Source organism: Gymnogyps californianus, chromosome 3, assembly GCF_018139145.2.
Source record: "Gymnogyps californianus isolate 813 chromosome 3, ASM1813914v2, whole genome shotgun sequence".
Taxonomy (NCBI): Eukaryota; Metazoa; Chordata; class Aves; order Accipitriformes; family Cathartidae; genus Gymnogyps; species Gymnogyps californianus.
Genome location: NC_059473.1, coordinates 70,556,597 through 70,580,520, shown reverse-complemented (window position 1 = coordinate 70,580,520; position 23,924 = coordinate 70,556,597). Strand labels below are relative to the sequence as shown.

General features: G+C 41.3%; 1 protein-coding gene across 1 annotated transcript; it reads right to left on the bottom strand.

The window, feature by feature from the left end:
* Window positions 1–572: 572 nt before the first annotated feature.
* SERINC1 (serine incorporator 1) lies at window positions 573–18,619 on the bottom strand. The gene is made up of 10 exons (XM_050894543.1): window positions 18,517–18,619; window positions 11,979–12,140; window positions 10,394–10,587; window positions 7,085–7,164; window positions 6,753–6,890; window positions 5,616–5,785; window positions 5,400–5,490; window positions 4,122–4,263; window positions 3,781–4,011; window positions 573–2,214 (listed from the first exon to the last, which is right to left on the bottom strand). The coding sequence occupies exons 1-10, from the start codon at window positions 18,553–18,555 to the stop codon at window positions 2,076–2,078; spliced, it is 1,386 nt and encodes a 461-aa protein (XP_050750500.1). The 5' UTR covers window positions 18,556–18,619; the 3' UTR covers window positions 573–2,075.
* Between the last annotated feature and the right edge of the window lie 5,305 nt (window positions 18,620–23,924).

Here is a 23,924-nt window from a genome sequence, read left to right as displayed (position 1 = left end):
GAAGCTCCAGTGCATAAGATGTTCCAGTGAAGGGAGAAACTGGATTTTAGTAACTTCATACACGCAACAGGAAAAACACTGTCCACAACTCTGGCACTGCATTAGAAATCCCCCCCCCCTTTTTTTTTCAAGGGAGTAGTCTAGCCACTTGTACAAGGAGCTGAATCTATAGCCCCAGCTGTCTGTTCATCTTCCTGATTCAGTGACTAGTTATTTGTTACAGGATTAAAAGTTTTGGTAAAACACTTGAACACCAGTTTAACAAACACAGGTGCAATACAATGCAGCAGCAGTTGAAGTAGGAATGCAGTTACAAGTGTGAAGCGTGTTTGTGTTTTCAGAGAGATGGGTGCAAAGGGCAGAGAGGAGAGCTGTTGGAAAACTTCATGCAGGGGGTTACGTGTGATCTCCCACAGAGCCAGGCACTGACTGCCTTACGGGGTACATGGCAGCACTGTCAGCTGTTACTTCTCAGATGACAAGCGCTCTAAAACATCCCAGGAACCGAGGATGAGAATACAACACAAAACCCTCCACTGTCCACGTTCAGCAGGAGTATGAGACATCAAAAGTCATTGGACATCTTCATCCAAATTTATTTATTAATAAGGTAACAACATATTCCAAATTACTACAAGCCTTTACTAATCCTTCCATTACCATCTCAAGTTTGACTGACATGTCAGACTTCTGCAGTAAATGTCAGTGTTTAGGCGCAGAATTAAAATAAAATCTTAGAGAATAATTAGCAACAGGAAGTAACAGTATGAACACCACGGTAACAGATCAGCCTGACATCTGCTGAAGGCTGTGGGGTCACTCCCAGTCAGGCTGCTCGAGTCTCAAGCCGTAGCAAGTAAGAGAGAGAGAAATAATGCAGCTTACATACTTTAATTACAAAGCAGCAAGCACAAAAGCATTTAAGATTTTGTAAATGCACAGGAACTATACAGTATTTTAATCAAACAGATTAATGTCTTACCTTCTGCCTAGATTTAGACTTTCTAGGCTCAAGTCCATCTCTGGCAATGGACAACGAGCAAAATACTGAATACATTAAAAGATTTCAAAATTTAGAGCCCCAAATATATTAAGAAACACTTCCATTGAAGCCTCAGTTAATGCGAGCCTCCTTTAGTTACTATAATTCAGTGCTCCTTTTCCTCTACTTCTTTTTAACCACAAGACTCAAAAAATTCCTCTAAAGGGCTTACACAGTTTTCACCACTCGGCTCCTTGCAAAGTCTGTGATTGTAGCTTAGCCAAGAGAGTGGCACATGAAACAGCAATAAATTACAGCACAGCTATCCCATTTAAACTACTTCAGCAAAAAAACCCAGTAATACATAGATGCACATTGTAAACAGGTGCCTTAAAAACATGCTTCTGAGCATCCGATACCAGGATGTTTTTCCCCAGGGTGACCGTCCTCCTGCCTGCAATGGGACACGTCGGACCCAACAGCACCACGGAGGACATCGGCTCCTCCGCAGCTTCAGGTGCAAGCTTCCCCACGTAACATCTGTGCTAAAGGTATCGCTGCCCTCAGGGCGGGAAAAGGTCGGGCTGTCAGTGCCAAAACGCTGCAAGATGTCCAGTAAACTCCAACATGCACAACTTTGAGTCTTAGCAATGCTTACTCAAGACTTTCTTTTGGAATCAAGGCAACAGGGATCATCAAAGGCAGCCCCTCCTTTGCTTGCGAAACCTGATCTAATACTGGTTTGCTACCTTAATTAACACTTGCACTTTTTTTCCTACAACTATCTAATGCAATTGAGGGGGAAAAAAACCTACTTCCAAAAGGTCTTGATCTTAGATCTAATGTTCCCGAAGCTCCTATGAAAACCATCATTACAGCAATTGTCACTGAGCTCAGCTAGAAAAAGTCATTCAGTGAAATGACAAAAGACATGATTCAAGGTAATCATGCAGAATAAAGCAGGGTATACTACATGGGTAGCACACACACGCACGCACACACACACGTATTTACAACTGCACTATTATCTGGAACACTGTTTGTTTCAAAGACACGGTGATGCTAGCACAATCTCCCTAGAGAGCAGCACAGCTTAGTCAAAGTCACGGTTTGTAAGAACCAGCGGAGCAACCAGAGTCCACACGTACAGCACGATGCCAATCCAGCTGGAAGATATCTTCACCCAGACAGACGGCCACTTGCTGGTCATTGTCTCATAAGAAGAATCCGGACTGTGAAAGAAGGAAAAGAAAAAAGATAATTTGCCATTTTTGTTTCAATATGACATACTTGTGTAGTAAGCCACTCTTCAACAGTACATCATTTTCACTTCAGCTCCACACCTCAAAGGACATCTCAACCCTTCCTCTTCCAGGCAGTTCACACCGATCTGTATAAGAACACCATTTGTAAGTTGGTGTCACAGGAAGATGGAAAGCAACAGCAGCCCAAAAAATACTAAGAGAAGCTGTCAAGAAGCAGAAATAATTACGAGGAATCTCTAAGCAAATCTGTGGAAGGGCAGGAAATGGATAGCATTTATAGATATAAATAATGCATTTTACCTTGCTAAAAGACAACACCTAGAAGAATTAACAATCTTGATGTCACATTGACTCAAGCAGGGCCACAAATCAAATCCAGAGCAGAACTACCTATTAAGAGTTACTTTTGAAGGAAAACCCTTTCTAGTGTTGCTATTTTGATACAAATTGTCCTTTAACAAATTATTAGAGACTGTAATTTATATTTTTGAACTCTGAAGAACATCTGCTCAAGCTGTTAACATAATAACAATTCACACATAGGAGGACCATTTTATTGTAAGGATTTTTTCAGGGAGCAGACCACCTCATTTTCTCCACCAGACCCCATCACAGAATGGCTGAGGTCGGAAGCGACCTCTGAAGGTCATCTGGTCCAACCCCCCTGCTAAAGCAGGGACACCTAGAGCCAGCTAACCAGGACTATGCCCAGATGGCTTTTGAATATCTCCAAGGATGGAGACTACACAACCTCCCTGGGCAACCTGTGTCAGTGCTCAGTCACCCTTTCAGTGAAAGTGTGTTTCCTGATGTTCAGAGGGAACCTCCCATGTTTCAGTGTGCGCCCACTGCCTCTGGTCCTGTCACTGGGCACCACTGAAAAGAGCCTGGCTCTGTCCTCTTTGCACCCTCCCTTCAGGTATTCATACAGATTGATAAGATCCCCCTGAGCCTTCTCTTCCCTAGGCTGAGCAGCCCCAGCTCTTTCAGCCTCTCCTCATGTAACAGATGCTCCAGTCCCTTCATTATCTTTGTGGGCCTTTACTGGACTCTCTCCAGTATGTCCATGCCTCTCTTGTACCGGGGAACCCAGGACTGGACCCAACACTCCAGGTGTGGTGTCACCAGTGCTGAGTAGATGGGAAGGATCACCCCTCCCTCGACCTGCTGATATAACATGTCCTATCTCTCCTTTTTCCAGCTCTCTGTACCAGACACAGGCCTGGTGTTTACTTATTTTTAGTTGTTACAGCATTTAAGACTCTGTTGTGTTCACTTCAGCAGGACATATTTCAGCAGTCCAGTGAGCCATGAGAATTATCCTAGAAAATATGATAGGCACTTGCGAACAAGGGTGGCTACTCCCATTTTCAAATACAATTCATTTAATGTAGATCAAACAGTATCATTCCCTTGAGAAGTCCCATTCAAGACCTACATTCCTCACAGCACACAACTTATGCCTCCTTGTCCAGCCAAAGATAGCATCTTGTATGCTCATTATTAGCACAATATATAATCAAACGTAAATACCTGTACCAGTTGGTAAGTGTCATCATGATATACAGTGATGCCAGGAAAAGCATGAAATGAAAGAAGGAGTAACTGTAAGTAACTCCATCCCTCTCATTATCTATGGCTCGGTGAACATCATCTCCATCATCAAGGGAGCCGTCACTCCTGGGCATTCCATCCTCTATCAGTGTTGATTCATCACTGGTCAGCATCAACTTGTTAACTTGGCTGTTGTTGGATGTTCGGATGCTGTATTTGACAGGAAAGGACACAGTACAGTTACCCAAATAAACACAATTTAGTATCTGACAAGGAGAAGTAATACAAGTTAACAGGAATTTTTTTTAAAGGAATCTTACCTTGAATAGAGAACACACAGCAAAAACAAAACCAGTCCTACAATTCCTTGTGCATCCCACCACTGAACTACCTGACCTTGGGTTGGAATGGTGGTGCTGTTGTAACCAATGATGCTCAGCAAACTCGGGTTACAGCGCCTATCTGTGGGAGAAATTACATTAGAACTTACATAAAACAAGAACAAAACAAATATTTAATTGTACATTTCCACACTGAATGCACGGTAATAGAAAGGAACTTTGTGACTGTGACAGTCTTGAAGTAAAAAAGCTTTGAATCTAATTTTAGCCTATTGAGTCTCTCTAAAGCAGGCAAATGACAGTATGTGGCATAAAAATCTGTCTCTCTGAGCAGATAAAAGGATTTTAAACTTACATGAGATATGTATCAACTGCTTTACTGTTCCATCTCGTATAATTAGATGCAACAAAATAAAAATGCTCTGCATATTAAGCTTCAGAAATTCTACCGCTAGAAAACAAGTTTGCCAAACATATACTCTGTAGATGGGGTACCAGGGTCGTCTCAGAGTTGGAAAAGAATGCTACAAAGTCAGTTTCATATTAGCAATGGTTCCCAACCCACAGCATCCACAGATAACACAGATGAACAGCTGAAAGTAGCAGACAATCTTATTTCCCCATAATTACTGCAAGAATTAGATATGACTCACACGTATGCTGTTACACAGAAGCACAGAAGATTGTCCATAATTAAGATAAAAGGGCCAGAGACCCAATTAAAAACACCAAAATCAGTATTTGGCAGTTTATTTTAATCGCCAGAATTTCTGAATTTATTTATTTATTTATTTTTAGAGATGCTCAGCTGTTTTCAGACACAAGAAACACTGAAAACATTTATTAATACATTTTTAATAATCCTCAGTTTGGAAAAATATAAATCAGTAGCATCTCAGTCACCAGGTAAGAAACCTGAAACTTGGTAGGGAGATGAATCTTCCAGACACCTTGGAAGAGTTGTGGTAATCTGCAAAATCTAAGCTTTAGAGTACTGCCATCCTGCCAATAATATGTAGAAATTCTTCCATACGATAAACATTAAGAGCAAGTGAAAAACACGTTATCTTTGGAAGAACTATTTCTTCAGTATTATTACAGAAAGTTGGGGTGGGGGTAGAACACAAACTAATGAGTCCTGCCTCTAACTTGCATGCATTATAGTACCCCATTCTAATATTGCCTTGCAAAAAGGTGAAGATACAATTCACTGCTGAGCTGGTTACCCAAAAAGCCATATATTGCTACTACACTTACCTGGTTCATTGGTCATAGCTGACCAAGTCAAATACATTGTATAAATTGTGATCACAGAAGACTGCAGCAAACCAGATCTTGGCTGAGATTCCTATACAAAGTGGTCATGAAACAGCAAAGTTAGGCAATTAAAAGTCTCAGGCACAATTATATTATAGGTTTCTGGGACTGGTAACACAAAAAAAACCCTAAAAGGTAACAGAATTAAAACTATACCTGAATCTTCGGCAGAATTGACATTACAGAAGCACCAATACACAGCAGCATATTAACACTGATGAATGTCTTGTTTTCAGAACAACCTTCTGGATGAGTGTAATAAACATAAAACAAGACAATAGCTACTAGAGACAGCAGATAATTGACAGCTGTAGCTGACAGCAGAGCTGTGAAGAGAGACAAAAACAGAGTTAAACTGGTTAATAATGGAGAGTACTAAAATTGAAATAATATTGCATGATTATCAGGCTTTGGACACAGTATACACTGACAATTTGAGAGCAGCTCTGGGCACTGAAATGTAAAGGAAACAAATTATTCTCAATACTCCGAGGTGTTAAAAAGAACACAATAAATGGGAAGCCTGAAGCCACACTTGATTCTCCAGTGCTCTAACAGCAACCAAGAAGAGCAAGTATGAAGGAATACAGTTATAATACATACGCTTTGGCTAAAAGCTTAAAAAAGAAATTGAAGAACTACTTCTCCAATAGAATGAAAAACAAAATCTTATTTCCAAATTCCATCTTATTAAAAACATTAAAGAGTGAAGTGGCCATTGCACGAAGACAGGCTGTGCTGTCTTTTGAAACACCTAAATTATCACATCTGAAACGCTGTATTAAAATTAACATATCGTTTCTCCAGTGAGATGACTTGTACTCTCCTTCGCTATCTTGGCCTGTCACTCAGCATATACCTTCGAAGAATGACCGACCAGCAGACAGAAAGAAAAAACAATTATTTGAGATGCTTATGCTCGACATGAAGCAGTAACGGGCTAGTTCGTTTTTAATCAGCACTAAGGTGTAACAAAACCTGTGGCTGAAAAAAAAAAAAAAAACAACCAAAAACCTACAATTGCCACTTCTCTGCTATCATAAACTGATGCCCTGCTCCCAGGGATTAAATCTTATTACTCGAGGCTGCTGCCTCTCTCCCTGCTCACCCCCTTATTTAACTTGACATCAAAAGGAAAGCAAGACAACAGAGCTGAACTACACCATCTGAGAAAATGACACTTATGCATGAAGCAGCCCTTCTGCACTCTGGTAAAATGGACTACTCAGTGAATAATTTATTTAACATAATGCACAACGAAATTTAAAACTTGACTGTAGTACAGTCCTTTACCTGCATACCAGCATCTTGAGTTTCCTTCCTCCATTTTTTCAACCCAAGATTCATTCCAGGAGTGGGCGAAGTCAATAAGCAAGACCAGCTGAATAAGAATAAAGCAGAATGCTCCAGCCATACCTACATAAAACCACACTAAAAGAGAAACAAAACAAAACCAGTTCAGAACCATAGATAATTTACCATCCTGTCTTAATGTCCTTAAACACAGAAAAGTGCTACAGTTACACAGCTACAACTAAAACTGTAAGACATCAGCATGCACTTAGTTTTGTTTTAAAACCGGTTATGATTGCACCACGATACAGTGGAAGACAATATTCCCTTACCAGTTGTAAATGGTCCCTCTGGTATGAAGAAAGCTCCAACACTAATTGCAAGTGCTGTTGCAAATTTAAAGAACCAGAATCTAAAGGGAAATAAATAAAAAAAAAAAAAAAAAAAAAGTCAGGCAACTACTGAAGTCTGATCTAATTCACAAAAACTTGAAAGTACACAAAATGCACATCCTTAAGAGTTGTTTTTTAATTCACTCATTCTTAACTCACTTCTTTTGAAGTAGGATAAAAATCTTATTTTATCTGCCCAAGATTTTTGTTCTCCAGAAAATTATGCTTCAAGTGTGCTAGACTGACACAAAGTTTGACACATTTCCCAGAGATATCTCACTCATGTATTACAAATGAAGCCAGGGTGGAATATAATTGTGAGCTGTTTGGTTTTGGTTTTTTTTTTTAAGATGGTTTTTAACTAGAGCAGTGAGATTATTGAACTGCCTGCATATCAGAAAAATGGGTTAAAAAAATCCCTACCTGTTTTTAATATCAAAACCAAAAAGGTAGAAGATCTGGTTGGTGCCTACAATGACAGAAAAATTGTGCTGCAGTTCCCTACCAGTCTCGATTCATTTCCTACGAGAGAGAGATGTACAAAAGCCTGGATTCTTCCCACCTAACTTCAGACTCTTTAGGCCTACATCTGATGAGGATTTATCACAACAACAAAAGCAAAGGATTTATCCTTCACAGAAAGGACACAATCAAAGTCTAAGTCCCTGTTCCAGTGCAGTAGCATTGCATTATTTTTTTTTTTTCTGTAAAAGATACACACTCTTGGACAAACAAAACAGATCAGATGTCTCCTAGAAAGCAGACAAGGAAATATCTTCCACCAAAGATTCACCAAACTCACCCCAAACACAGACTGTATACAAATATACCCTGCATAGGGAACTTCATATCAAAAAGTTACACCAACAGAACTATAAGAAGGTGAAGACTATTTTTTCTGATCACAGTGACAGGCAGCTCCAAATATAGGCACAGTACCATCTACATGTACTTCAAAACGGAATATAGCACAAAGACATGTACCACACCCCCGTGATGTCAAACACTTGCACGGTTTTCAAGTTTTCTATCCCTTCCCATTTTTCCCCATACTTTGAACAAGTTTAATCTCTCCTTCTGGCTGTTACAATCAGGTGATGGTGACAAGAGGAATAAATTCCAATTGGGTAGAGAGGAACTATGTGAGATGACAGAAGTGCAGAATACGAGAAAAACAGACTAAGTCACTGGGATATAGAGAAGTGACTAAACCCAGTTTGAAAGCTGAATTAACTTACAACATTTACGGTGTAATACATACCCCACTAAAACTAGTTTTTGAATCCACATGTGGATTTTTATTTGTTTTTTAAATCAACGTCATTCTCAACTATAGAAATAAGAACAGGTTCAAGTTTGTATAAATTTCATCTCTAATTCCAGACTTTAAGGGATCTTAACACTCTACCCATATACCGTGCGTGACAGCCAAATACAATACTCATCTGAAGTAACATCTACAGTTGCTATGCCTTCTGTGCAAGCAAGCAACAATCCTGTGAATACATTGTAACTGATTTTTTTCTATTATTATTATTAACCTGAGGCAAGAAACCATTCTGACTGCTGTTACAAAAGCAAAGAAGGTAAACATTGGCACTGGACCACATTACTGGGCTTAACTTGCATGCAAGTATGAAAAAGTTGGTACACACACACGGGAAAACCTAATATTCTGAATATTTCAAACCACTGACAGAAAGATTACATTGCAAAGTATTACTGAAGATATGTACAATTTCAAAAAATCAAACCCCACGGTTTTCATAAAGCTACCTGTAATGCATACTATTGAAGCAACTAGTTATTACAGAAGCACTGGAAGTAACATTATTAAATATTTTACCAGTAACAGTTAACGAGTATCATTTTTCCTTTTATCCTAGTGCTGACACTAGATTGGCTAAGAAGAGTAAACTGCTATGGATTGCATAAATAGTATCAAAATTTGTACTGGAGAGCACAACTCCAGATAAGGGTATCAAGAAGATCCCAAACACTTAAGAAGCAGTTTTAGGTAAAAAGATTCCACATCATGTAAAAGGTGTCTTTTATTGTAAAAAGAACACAAAGCATCGATATAGAATATACCTGAACCACTTTCTTCTTGCTTGTAACAAGTATGCTCTCCTGAACAAAGCAGGGCAGAGGGAAAGGCTGAACTGAGTTACTGCTGCTAATGCATCTTAATACTGTACCTGGCCTCTTTTTCTTTAGATTGAAACAAACAAAACTAGTAAACAAAGCAATATTCTGCTCAGTCTTAATTATCTTCTTTTCCCCTACAGAAATAATTTGAAGTTTTTTCTCATTTTATGCTAGAAATGTTTAATCTTATTATACGGAATATAAAATAAAATGACATCTTCATTTTTATGGCTTAGCTGTTCATAGCTTCCGTTAAATACAATCATCTTGAAAAAGCAGTAGTCTAAGCAATCACTGTGACCACCAAGACTAGGCACCATAAATGGTTTTATGCTTTTTAGTGCCATACCCTGTTACAAATATTTACACCTCCATGGTTCAAGAAGCTACATTACACATAGACCAAGCCTGGATGAAAACTACCACTTGTGTCAACTCGCAAGCTGAAATTCCACTATTATCTTCCATCTGATAACCCTAACTATAATGAAATACAAAAGAAAAATTTACTGGGAAGCTCAGAAACTAAATATGTAACTCACTCGTCTTGCAGAGGGGAGACTGAAGAAAAGACAGCAGAGAGGGAAGAGATATGCTATATATCTGTATAGAGATATCTGTAACTGTTACAATCTTTAAAATAAAACTGTTCAGAAAAGAGTAAGCCCTTACAAACATCGAAGTTAAGAGGAATGTAATTCCTAGAGGATAGATGAGGCTTTTTATTCTATTTGTTGAAAAAATCTCAGCGGAATAAAACTTAGCACCATTATTCATCTCTGAATTTTGTCATCTTTGGACAAAAGCAGAATCTCTGATCTTGGGAAACCTCTGGACAGATTATCCATTGTCATAGTTCAGGCTCTGAAAAGTGACAGCCACGTGTATCTTTTGCTCTTACAAAAATTAATCTGCCATGTCTAAGAACTCTAATAACTTTGAATGCCCTCTACTGCAACAACACTCCTCTAGGTACTATGAAATTCTTTGTTTGTGGAACAGTAAATTTGACCAGTGTGCGCAGCCACAGGCTTTATTTTCACAGTAGCAGTATCTCATATGCACACACCACCCATCTCAGTTCTCATTTCTGTATCTTACCCATTGTGCACCGCTGCTCTTGGGTCATTGCTGCTCTTCACTTTGATCATCAATAAGGAGAAGAGAAGGAAGAACATGGCCATACCAAAGCACACACGGTACACGGCTTTGTAACCTACTAGTACATCGCAATTCACGTGGCCGTGCACACCAGGAATAGTTGTTCCCATCCCTCCATCACAAAATCCAGGAATCTGTGATAAATACAAGATACTTCAGTGATCTGTAAAAGGCCTCCTGTGAGTAAATACGTATTAGCTATTTATTAATATACAACTCATTAATATTGTAACATTATGCAACTACTAACATTGCTAGAAAATATGATACTGAAGGGCTGTATTGTTAGTTACAGTCCAACCAGAATATTAAACATTCAAGGAAAAAAAATCCCGCATAGGCAAATTCTAAACAAAAGGGGGGGGGGGGGATCTTATTAACAGTGGTGGGGGTTTTTTTGTTATTAGCAATTTCAGAACTTCTCAAAGAAATGCAATTTTCACTTGTTGATCTGAATCAGGAGATAAAGAAAAGATTTGGGATTTGGTACATTTGACTTGACAGTTACTATCAAGTTCATGACATAGCTAGGAGAAGGCAGCCTGCTTACATCTCTTTAAAACAGAAACAGCCCCCCCCCCCAAAAGTAACATCACAATCAATTACTAGTATCTGTAACTTCCATATAAAATAGCTGAGAATATCCTTTCCAATCACTACCAGGACATGAGCAACATCTTTCTGAAGTCAAATCATACTCCAGAAGGCTGTAATTTTCTTTCCTAGGTGACTAACATGGCTCTCACTGAAACTTTAATGTGGGTACTATACCACACTGAAATAAACATTTACAGATGAATCATTTGAGGGGAAGAAAATCAAAAGCATGCTTAACAGAAGTTACTATCTACTAGAAAAAAAATTGAAGATAGCAAAACGAAGACTAACAGAACCAAAGCACATGCAACCTGAGTTCAGTGAATCCATAAGCTCTCCTATAACTCAAATTATCAGTCCATAATTTTACATGCACTATCATATCTTCATATAACTAATAAACTGTAAAATCCTGTACGCACTTCCTAATATCCTTAGTGAAAAATATGCTACCATCATTAGTGAAAAATATTTTTGTTATGCATTTGCAGACTTTAAAATGGCATTTTAACTAGTACAGCACAATGAAACTAGAAGACATCTTAGATTGTGGTTATTTTTCATTCTTTTATTAACAGCAATCAAAATCAATCAAATGCCACAAATACAAGCATCTCAATACTACATAATTTAAAACTCCACATACATACATTATATTTTCTTGTTTGATACAAGATTTTATTTTTTCTGCTCTGAGGTATTAAAAAAGAGGTACAACTCTATTTCTGAATAGTGCTTTTCATCTACGTAGTGATTTGTCCCATGAGTTCTTTGTTTATTTGATCTACAATCAAATTAATGGTGACTGTGAAGCACAGCTGGCAGCACAATTACGTACTTCCAACTAAAACCCAGGCTTTCAAGATGTCATTTACAATTATCTGTGACATTTGTTCTACCAAACATGTTAGCAAAGAAGTAACCTGACCTTCTTCAGCTGCTCTTCCATGCCTGGTATTAACATCACACAGGCAACACTCACACCAAGAAGTAAAAAGAATGCATAAATCAGCCGAGTTATGGTGGAGTTGTTTCCACTGGGGCAGCATCGGCAGAGCAGGCACGGGGCACTTCCACATAAGCACGGTATCTGACAGAGAGACAGAACATAAAACAAATTCTTTAAAAAGTTTTGCATTGCTAGTGTCATGGTTTAACCCCAGCTGGCAACTAAGCACCACGCAGCCGCTCACTCACTCCCCCCATCCAGTGGGATGGGGCAGAGAATTGAAAAAAGTAAAACTCATGGGTTGAGATAAAGACAGTTTAATAGGACAGAAAAGAAGAAAATAATAATAATGATTAATAATAATAATAATAATAAAAGATTTAGAATATACAAAACAAGTGATGCACAATGCAATTGCTCACCCCTCCGCTGACCAATGCCCAGTTAGTTCTTGAGCAGCGATCAGCCTCTCCTGGCCAACTCCCCCCAGTTTATATACTGGGCATGACATCATATGGTATGGAATATCCCTTTGGCCAGTCTGAGTCAGCTGTACTGGCTGTGTCCCCTCCCAACTTCTTGTGCCCCTCCAGCCTTCTTGCTGGCTGGGCATGAGAAGCTGAAAAATCCTTGACTTAGTGTAAACACTACTTAGCAACAACTAAAACATCAGTGTGTTATCAACATTATTCTCACACTAAATCCAAAATGTAACACTATACCAGCTGCTAGGAAGAAAATTAACTCTATCCCAGCCGAAACCAGGACAGCTAGATTTCAGTATTTAATCAGGCTGTGTAGATCATCAGAAGTTATGATGGAAAATGACTCATCCTACGCATCCCATCACTAGTGTAGACTAAGTCACTGCAACACATTACAGAGCCCCCTAACAATCTTGGCAGTGCTTCCTAATGCACCACTGTACAGTGAAATTAGTGCTATGTCAAAAGTAATCATTTATCCATTCAGAGGAAATAAAGACTGGATTCAGGCTCATTTGTTCTCTTGAATTCTACTTCATTTCAGTGAAATGAGATGCAAGGATTGCTTTTAGTTAACAACTACATCCTCCCTTCCACAGCTGCAGAGATTAAACAAATACACTGCAGGAAAAAAAATTGAGCGCAATTGCCATCTAGGTACACTTTCAGCATCTGGCAGAGTTGGGCCACAATCCTCATTGGGACCATAAACATTACTGGAGCACAAACAATAGGTAAAATAGCCTAAAGGTTAGGTTGCAAATTATTGCATATTTAGCAGCTACTCACATACCACATAATTCTGTTAGCTGGCAAAATTAACTTATGCAATGTAAAAGTTACAAACCGCAAGAACAAAGCAAACATATACACATATTATTATTGCTACCAAATATCAACAGCAGAAGTGGACAGGAATGCTGTGCAGTTGTGGTACTACGAGGGAAAAAATAGGACAAAATTTACCTGTATTTAATCTTTAAAAAGAAAATTGTGGGAAGAAGGAAAGGGAGGAGATAGTGCTATTTCACTGGGGGGGGGGGGGGGGGGGGGGGGGGGGGCGGCGCGGCAGGAAACGGACTTCATCCCTTTGCAATTTTCTGCCACTTGTTGAGTGTCAATTCAGGAAGCAAAAGAAGGGCAAGGTTCCACAAGTAAACATAAGCCAAAAGAGAAAAGGTACAATCAAAATGTTTTGGGTTGTGGCTTTTTTTTTTATTTACAAATAAATTATTTTGCCTAGAAGACATGGGAAATCCCAGTGAGCAGTTAACAGCTAAGTTTTGGAGGCCACATCTTTTTTAGCTAAGGTGAAGTTACCAAGCGAGCGCTGCCCTATCTGAGCTACAACAGACCATGCAACCTCCGACAAAGATACTGAACAGCGGTAAAACCCAGCTTCTCCCCCAGCACACACGCAGGGACACCTCCGCCATGTGACAAAAGCCACAGCTGTTAATCACCACATGAGATAACCCAGTCAGTCACATAAGAACAAGACTAGTTACACAGCCACATGACCAGTGCAAGTCAATCATCCAGTACGACTGGCACGTGCCAGAGACTGTTGTTAAAAGTTCAGTCATATGACAAACAAAAATGCCAGCAGTCTGCTGCTACCGGGAAGGCCCCAGGGCTTGCAGGGAAGAGCAGACAGACTGCCACTCTCAGCAGCCTCCTGAGAAGCCCTAAGGAAAAGGCTCACATTATCTGTTCTTACAGGTTCAACCAGACCCACACACTGGACCCACAAACTGGGTCTTTTAAATAATTTCCTTGTATTCTTTTTGTACTTGTGTTCCTTTCCGAGGATGGAGGAGCCAAGAATTTTCACTCCACTATGCTACAGTAAAAGATATTATATTGCCCTTTTTTACCTCCTCTGCTGAGTATCATTATAGCACAAAGAGTATGAAGGTGTTGATTCCAGAAAAGGTTTCATCTTGATATAAGAAAGAAATTTTTTACAGTGAGAACAATGTCACTGCAACAACCTCCCCAAGGACATGGTAGAGTCCCCATCAGCAGAGGTTTTCAAGACACGACTGGACAAGGTGCTAGATCATCTCATCTAGGCTCCCTTTGCCACAAAAGGCTGGACCAGATGACGCTTTGAGGCTGTTCTATGACTGCAAGCAACTACGTTAGGGGCATCTATGCTTAGTAAGCAGGAAATGTATGACAAATATCAGCTTAGGATGCATCAGGATTTTATAGTACTAATGTATTACACTATTTCCTCCACACACACAAATAACCTTTCTAGTGAAGAACATTTCTATTCTCTATTCAAAAAATTACTTTCTTGAACTAATGCTGTCTGCATTAGTATTTTTAAAGATACTGTTGAATAAAAGTTTGAATTTGGCAGAGTAGAATATAAGCCTAGGCTCATCTGCTGCAGAAAATTTGGTGCAAGGACCGTCTGGCATAAAAGTGACTTCTCTGGAGAATCCCAGTGTTAAATTGTTTGTTAAATACGTAAGTAATTCAAGCAGCTTCCTCCTGAGTGCGTCAAGGGGAACACACAGGAATGCATGTTTCTAGAGACAGGGGGGACTTGCAGTGGCTGAAATGAAGATGACTGTCTTCCCCTCACTGGGAAACAATGTGCCTCAAATGAGGCAATATACCTCATTTAAGTGTCTGAGCTCCAACACCAGCTTTTAAAACATTTTGCCCCCAAACAGCTCATCCTTACAAGCTGTGCTCATACACATCTCTGAACAAGAGACCTATTGATAGTTGATACTATTTATACAAGTTGGCCACTTCTACAAGGAATCACATTACAGTCCAAGTCCCTCTTTCTTTTAGCAAGACAGAGTAAAATATATACCACTCCAATAAAATAACATCATTGTACTATTGGCAAAAACACTTCTAACAAGTAACAGACTTCAAAAAGAACAGACAGCAAAGAACATTCGGCCCCTGGAATTGAGTTTATCAGCAGAGGAGACAAGGACAGGTTGTGTCACTTTCTTCCTAAATTCAGAACACACCTCCTACAAAAAATACTACAGTACAAACAGTAAGATACTACTACACAGATCAAAGCTTAATATTAACTCCCCAGGTGAAGCCCAGCTTAGTCAGAGATGCAGACAAAGAGTTACTCTGCAATTAGTTTTGAGCTTGCTTTCTTAAGGAAGCTTGGGCAACAGTTAGTAAGTCATGACTGCATAAGCCTATTGCCATCCAGTAACTTTTGGACCTACCAACCAACTCACATCCCTGCACATTTCTGAGAAAAATAAGCAGCTCAGTGGTGTTCACTGAGGCAAAATAAGAAAAGATGACCCACACACCTACTCTGGGAGCAGCCAGCTGGGCAGACAAGTTAATTCATGCCTGCTGAACTAGTCACTTCCTTCTCTAGGACAGTAGAAATTGCAGGAGGAACACATAACAGGATGAAGGAGAGAGGAAACCCCACAAAATCACTGAAAGTCAAGTGTTACTGCCCCTGATGCACACAGAACAAGTTTTTAATATCAAACATAATCTTCTTACTGGGCTAATGACTACATGATTACATACTGAATTAAGTATTCGCAAAAACACTAAGCCCCCCGCTGGGCCTAGTCAGGTTTTAGCTACATCATCCCTACTCATATGCTTAAAGGAACCGATTCAATCAAGATCTTTGCCTTGATAGAGAGTATTAAAGTGAGCAAAACAGCAGCTGAGCAATTTCAGAGAACAATGCAATAGAGGCAAGACCCAGCAGAATGAAAACGGCACTGCCTGACCGATCTAGGTTGTCAGGATCAGAAGACTTTTGATGACATGACAGTGCTCTTAAGGCCTTCCCCCCATCCCACCCCCCATCTCTGATAAGCTCATCTTTGCTCTTAAAAACGCTAAACTGAAACACTGCCTGATCAGCACACAGTAGGGCAGAGCTACAACCACCACTACCACCACACAAAAACCCCAGAAGAAATAAAGGTATGAGGCCAGATGCCGAGGTCAGCTACCCAGCGCAGCTCTGCATGGCACAACACACGGCCTTGCAGAGAAGCTACACAGCTGAAGCAACGCTGGCAGCAGCATCTTGCCAGGCACAAGAGGAGCAGACTTCCTGGCCGTGGCACAGTCTGCACTAGCACAAACCCAGCTACACCTGGTTCCCCTGCTACCTCACCCTCACAGTTTGTTTCTCTTTCAGAGCCACAAACAGCATTTATACTGACATATGCTTAGAGACCAGCGCAGACAGATTTCTCCTATAAGAACTATCATACAGGCTTTAAGTGCTGATTAGCTGTGGCTTTAAATGTGGAAAGAAAATCAACACTTTAAAGCCATGGGGGGGGGGAACCAAAACCAAAACCAAAACCAACTGATTTGTTTGGGTACTTTAAAGGAAGGGATGGACGTTAGTTACCCACAGTAAATCTGACTTAATCAAGATTACATGCTCATGTAATCATTTTATCTAAAAGACCATTAGCTGAATTTCTCTGTACAGAAACAAACACTCACAACCAAGAGCAAGTATACAGGGATTCTTCATGCACTACAAACACTAGCTAGTTACCAGAAAGGTTGTTTATGCACTTGAAAATGCCGTATATATTAACTCAAGTATTTGAATTAAAACCTATAGTTATACTGTTGCTTAGTATTCGACAACAATTAAAAATGTTAACGTTAACTATATTCAGCTAGTAATTAAAGCTTAACTGGCTAATCCATTAAGTAGGGTTTAAAATATTAATTAAAGCAAAATGACCACTGACAGTACTTCGTTAACAGGGTATTATCAGTGTTCTAGTCACTTATTTATATGCATATCAGCCTGGAAGCTTAGCTCATACAAATTCACCAATTCTAGCACCATTTCATAGAATTTGTACAGGAGATTAAGGAGTTAAGTATCATCTCTCTAATTAAATATCACTCTGTACTAGGGAAACCAAAGTCCATATATATCGATAGCACAAAAAATGGGAGCTTGAATCAATATGAAGTTTTGTTAGACCACTAAGTTGCGTGTATGAACTGCTTAAATATACATAATTTCATTTAATCCAAGTATGGTACGATATTTTTGGTGTGGAAAATTCAGGTTTTCACAATCCCACTGACATTTTTAAGCCAAATGTCTACAGATTCACAATCCACCTGATTGTGTCTATTTGCATAGGGACTAGGCTTGGAAAGACATATCATCACTTAAGGATAAGACAGCAATGCCTCAGCTGAGGACTGCCATGCAGGATCTCTACCAACTTCTCTGCTTTTCTGCATAGTGCCAACAGTTTTAAAACCATCTCAAACTACTGCTTCCCATTAAGAAAAATCACCTGACGATGCTCAGCATGGTGGTGACACATCACCACAGACTACTGTGCAGTGAGAAAACGATGGCTCGATAAGACAAAGATGCTACAAAGGGTGGAGCTGCCTAAGACAAAGCCGTAAGAAAGAGGAATTAAATACAATCATTAGGATCAGGGAAACACGCGAGTTTTTATTTTTCCCCCAAAGAAACGCCGAACTTCCAAGCATCTGATTAGATTTTGACTCCTTTACAGAATGGGGGGGGGGGATTTCAGCGGACACAGTAACACCTCCCACACAGTAACGCGGATTAAGCAGCGACCAGCAGCGCGACAGGCCGGCCCGTCTGAGTAAGTACGAAGCTCCCCATCGCCCCAGCGAAACGGCTGCGGCGGATCCCTGGGGATCCCCGGAGAATCCCGAGAGGGGGGACCACCGCGGGGGCGCGACCCAGGGCCCGCCTCCTCCAGCCTGCCGGGGAAAGAGTCCTGCCCCGGAGGAGCGGGGGCGGCGGCCGCTTGGGGCAGAGAAAGCCAGGGTGGGAGCGGGGAGGGGGCCTGCAGCCTCCCCGCGCTTGAGGAGGCGGGAAGGCAGCGCCACAGACGCCCCCGCCCCTAGGAGACAAAGGCCCAGGGAGGCGACGGGCGAGGCCCAGGGGAGGACATCACCGGCCGCCGGCTCCGGGCCTGCGACGGACAAGGAGAGGCAGGGACCCACCGCGCCGCCCGCCCCCACCTTACCCAGCTCGCCATGGAGCAGAGGCCCAGGACGCCGCCCATGGTCCGCGGCGGGCTCCGGCTCCTCAAAGATGGAAGCGCAGCGGCCGCACGCTCTCGACGGGGTTGTTTACCGCTCCCAACGGCGCTTCCGGCTGCTCTGACGGCAGCGGCGAACGTCACTTCCGGAGGGAGGAAGGCAAGCGGGAGTGGCGGCCGGGGCCCGGGCGGTGCGGTGGGAGTACTGCTGCCAGCGCACACCCCCCGCAATGCGGGCTCGGGCTCGGGCTCGGGCTCGGGCTCGGGCTCGGGCTCAGGCTCATCGTCCCTGAGCTCGTGACTGAAAGAGGGGCTGGTCTGCCCGGAGCGGCCCGGCTGCGGCAAGGCGGGGCCCGGCTGACCCGCGTACCGCTGCAGGTGGCGGCTGGCCTAGGCCGGTGGCGGCCTCCGGCTTCCCCTGGAAAGGCGGGCGCCCGGCTGTGGCGGCCTGCGTCGCCATCGCGTTTTGGTCACGTCCCCTGATGTCTTAACAGGATATAAAGGGGTTAAGAGTTGGCCTGTGCTTCTTCATTGCCTTCCCGCACGTACCTAAACCAAGGAGTGCTGGAAAGCGGGGAAGGTGTTGCCCGGAGCGATAGGCCAGCCTCCCCACAACAGCTGCTGGTGCTCGCCGTGCTGTTTCCCAACACCTCCCGACATCAGCTAGCAGGCTGGAGCTGGGTGGCTGTAGTCTCCCTTACCTGAGCAATGCTAACAGGTAGGCTTCATCCCATAAAAACCATATAAAATTTTCACCACGTCGAGTCTCATTAGGGACCGCATTTCTTACAAGTACTAATAAGGGCCTGCAGGACCTTCTGGCTGTCATGGTGGTGCTATGTAGAAGATGACCGTAGTCCAAAAAAGAAAAAAGTCCAAAAAAAAAAAAGTATTCTTCAAAAATCTTTATAAAATAATTGGACAATCAAGGAACAGCAAATGTACATTTTAATAATACAGACATAATAATACTGAGGATACTGTCTCAGCTGAGAAATACAACCATTTCATTTGTCAAATGTGTTTTAATATCCAAAAGTAGGCACTTAGAAGGATAAAGAATTAAATTGGATTTTTAAATAAAATACTTAGCAGTATGAGGCAGAACATTTCATATGGAGTTTTATATCATTTTACAAATTAAACATTTTTGACTCAAGTTTATTTTCTTACTAACATACGCAGTGATTATGGTACTACTTACTGAGCTACTGCTCAGATTGGACTTACCTATGAATGTTGCTAAACCTATCATTTATAATTGATTTTAAAGGCAATCATTTTCAAAACCAAACATGAAAAGAACAAGCTAAGAAGGAACTTTTGCAGGCTGAAGGTTTAAGGCTGTGATTGTCCAGTGATAAAGGGAATGGCAATAATTAACAAAATGGTTATAGCTATTAGTTTGAAAGGTAAGTACATAGAATTAGTGGACATTGAATGCTGAACTGAAATAAAATGCAGCATGCCTGTCCTTACCTAAAGGTTAAGAAAGCTTTGGAAAGTCTCTATAAAAAGTGGAAGTACTTGAGAGTGGGAGATGGGATCGACTGTTAGTTAGGGTGCATGTGCTCCTTGGCTAGACAGTCTACTCACCAGTGGCCACCAAGCTGTCCTTGGTCTATTGCCGATAAGCACCTCTTAGTCCTGCAGTGAGGCAGGTGCGGATGAGCTCTGGTCTGAGCCGGAGCCTGAGCCATGTTCCCCCGCAAGACTCACTGTAGTGTAACGGGACCTTCCCCCATGTTAGGCAGGGTAATGGAAGTGGATTTGCAGCTGTGGCAAGGAGGAGAAAAGATGTGGGGAGAGGAAGGCAGCGAGTGCTCCTCTCTCCTGCTCCCTGTCACTGGGGCGCGAGGCTGGGCTTGGCGGTGAATGAGGATTTGGTCCTCCTGCGTCCTGTGTCTCCTCAGAAGGGCAATGGGAGGGCAGGGGCTGGGGAAAAACGTTGGAGTCCCTTTAGTTTGGCCGGTAGATCCACAATAGTAATTCTTAATGATCACTTTTGTTTGTGCACTAGTTTGAGCCAGTGAAGTGTGCTGTGTTCATCTTCTACATAGCACCACCACGATAGCCAGAAGGTCCTGGAGGCTCAACGTCAGCTCACAGCTAACACCGTGGCTTGCTTCGCATGATGAATTCATAATCTCTCAAAACAGGAGTCCGTTCCCTCTCCTTTGTGAAGCCCTTAATCTTCTCCAAAGATGAATTTTCATTAGTTACTGATTTTTTTCTGCTTTAGTATTCCCGCAATCTTCACAGTGCGCTCTTTTTCCTTGCAAGAACTTCTGATAGCCAAGGCAGACTATTTCTGTCTTGACCAACCTGATCTCTTCTCTTTCAAAATATTAAATCACACCATTGTTCTCTGATTCTTCCATTATTTCTGCTGTCTTATTTGGAGCATCTACTGTGGAAAGATACTGAAGCATTAGATACACTTCACTGAACCAAGTCCTCCTCCTTCATCACACATCTTTTCTAAGAAATTGTAAGAGAGAAACTATCTGCTACAGGAATTTCTCTTCTGGAGTTTTATTTCACTTTCAAGTCATACAGCTTGCCTGACAGCTTTAAATCATATCGTGAAGTCTCAGTTGTGTAGAAACTAGCAGTTTCTCAATGTTGTTCTTTGTGAATTTGGAGGTCTATTTTGGCTGTTTATATGCTGCTATGGAAATGCTTAGGACTTTGTGTACCTTCAGCCATGATGGTAAATACTTTCCTTTGTAGTGGGGTTTCTTTTAACTAGTTGCTGTCAGTCCACTTGCCACTGGAAAAGCCTCTTGCAGCATTGCTAGGTTTGAGTCCTGTATTTTCATTGCGGTGCTTCAGTTTTATTCAGTTTGAATGGGGGTGGAATCGTTCATACCCAGATATCTGTCTTAGATGGCTTCCCCAGTGTGATCTCCTGCTTCCCTGGGAGCCTCTTGAGTTTGTATGGATATGAGAATCGTACTTGCCCATTATTTGAGTAGCTTTCTGAATTCTCTGTCAGTTCCGTGGTCTGCACAAGCAACTTCCATCAGCTCCTTCAGGGAACACCAGGCCTGTAGAGAGCCCAGAGCTGCCTTGTGGGGGATCCCAAACATGGCTACATACACTTTAACCTCCAGCAGAAAAGCCCTGGTGACCATTTTGTCTCGAGTTCGTGTCCTCAGACCACTAAGAGGAAGGGCGAGCTAGACAGAACAAGATACGCTGAACGGGCTTATGCTTTAGGCAAGGCTTTTCCAAATCCATAGTTTTCTGTTAGTGGTTCAACACACTGGTAAACAGCATGAGAGGGAGAATCCTGAAAATTGCTCTGAATGGGAGGTGGACAAGTTGCCTGCCTGCCTCGCGCTGAGGGAGGCTGCACTTCTTGCCATGAATTCCTGCCCTCAGTAGTTGAGTTACCATTCATTGCGTTTGTTGTTTGAAGGAACAAGCAAGTAGGAGGCTGGGAATACAATGCAAATACTCTACTGCCTGACGTACACAGAATAAACCCTCCAGCTTGCAGGAAACACCAGGTATATGTACGGTGACCATGCATGTAGCATGTGCACCATAAGCCCAGCAGTTCTCCATATAGTTATGCAGTGCCCATGTATGCGTTAGGAATGTGCACTGCGTAAGCAGAAGTTAAAACATTTTGTGAAAAGTGTTGAGTCTGATATGTTTTCTGTCCACCTCCAGTTGTGCAGAAGCCGTGAGCGTGTTTCTCCGGGATGTAGGGCATTGCTTCGTGAAGCGTTCAGCGCTACAGTGCAGCAGCATCAGACCTTGCACCGTGGATAGACTACCTTACATCCACAAATCTCAGAAAAATATAAAAGCACCTCCAGGCCTTCCCAGACAAGATTTCCAAGCACACACACAAAAAAGAGAACGTGTAAGGGAATAAAAGAGCAAATAAAAGGTGACTGTAATGGGGCCTCTCTCATCTTTGTGCTACGATGCCAAAGTCATACCAAGCATCGGCATAAAATTTGGAGGAAGCAAAATGTCCAGCCTTTAAAACTGAAGGAGAAATCGAGGAAGGCTTTTGTTCTCTCGACATGGATATGGAGATATATCTGAAGATCCTCTCCCCCAGAGGGCAGTGCAACTTAAAGAATGGAAATGTCTCCCTGGCGGCGTTTAAATGGAAATCGGCAATTTGAAGATGTGTTTTTTATCTCAACAATGTTAACAGAAAAAGAGTCTACAGGGATGTATTTTCTGGAGTAAATCTGTGTACGCAGTACGACTCTACATTTCACTCACTTTGAGCCATATTTAAGTGAAATCTACAAAAATCCCTTTTTTTCCCCCTTGATCCTCTAAATGAAAAGTAATATTGAAATAATGTCTGTGATAACAGATTATGATATCCAGGGTTATATCTCTATTGTGAGAGAGAAGTGGAGCACAAAAGAATAAAATTCTTGTTTCTGATGGACTGTGCAAAGACTCGTAATAGAGATATCTGAAATTAAATGGAATTCAGAGGCCATATTTTTCAAGGACTGACCTAGATGTAAATCTAATACTGATTCAAATAAATAGATAGGACTATAGAATAAATGTTTCTCTTTATCTCCCTCTTACAAGTTTTTTTTTTGTTCTAACAATACCCGTTTAAGTAGATCGAGATCAAATGATTCAATGGATTTAAATGGTAAAGCATTATTTTGTATGTTTATAAAATTATGTTTTGTCACCTCCAAAAACACATTACTGAGTAGAAATTTATTAACAACATACATATTTTTTGTAAGTATGTATGGATTTAATCCTTCTTTAGAAAAGAGTGAATAATCTGAAACTGTTTTATACAGCTACTGTCATGAAGCAAAGAACAAAGAATCATCAGATTGTGCAAATTGCTGTCACTCCATTCATGGCAACAGAAGATTAAATGCAGATTGGATCAAGATTGTTATTAACGTTCCTATTAAGTCCCATCACAGTCATTGCAAGTGAGAGAGGAAAACTAATTTCTACCTCTGTTACTGTATTGTTTGCTTGGAAAAAATGCTCTCCAAGGGTAAATTAACAAGACAGTTCCACATCACTACATAATGCTCTATGTTCTTAACAGGAAAAGACAGAAATATTTGTAATAAAATCAAACCCCTTCAATTTGTATAGCATAGTATGGTTCAGTGTTTCTAAATAATTGGCATTTTGGAGACTGCCGTAGCATTGTACCAGTGTGTGATGGATGCCTTTAAAACCCAATACTGACAACTTTCAGTCTGTTCCCATCTTGCCTAGTGGTCCAGCCATCAGAAGCTTTGTGTTTGTATTATCCTGGGGATAAGTCTAAAAAAAACCTGTGGAATTCATCAAGGAATGATTTTTTTTCCCCTTATTTTTTGTCAGCCAGTGAGACTTTAGAAGACCTGGGTCCATCTGCATTCTTC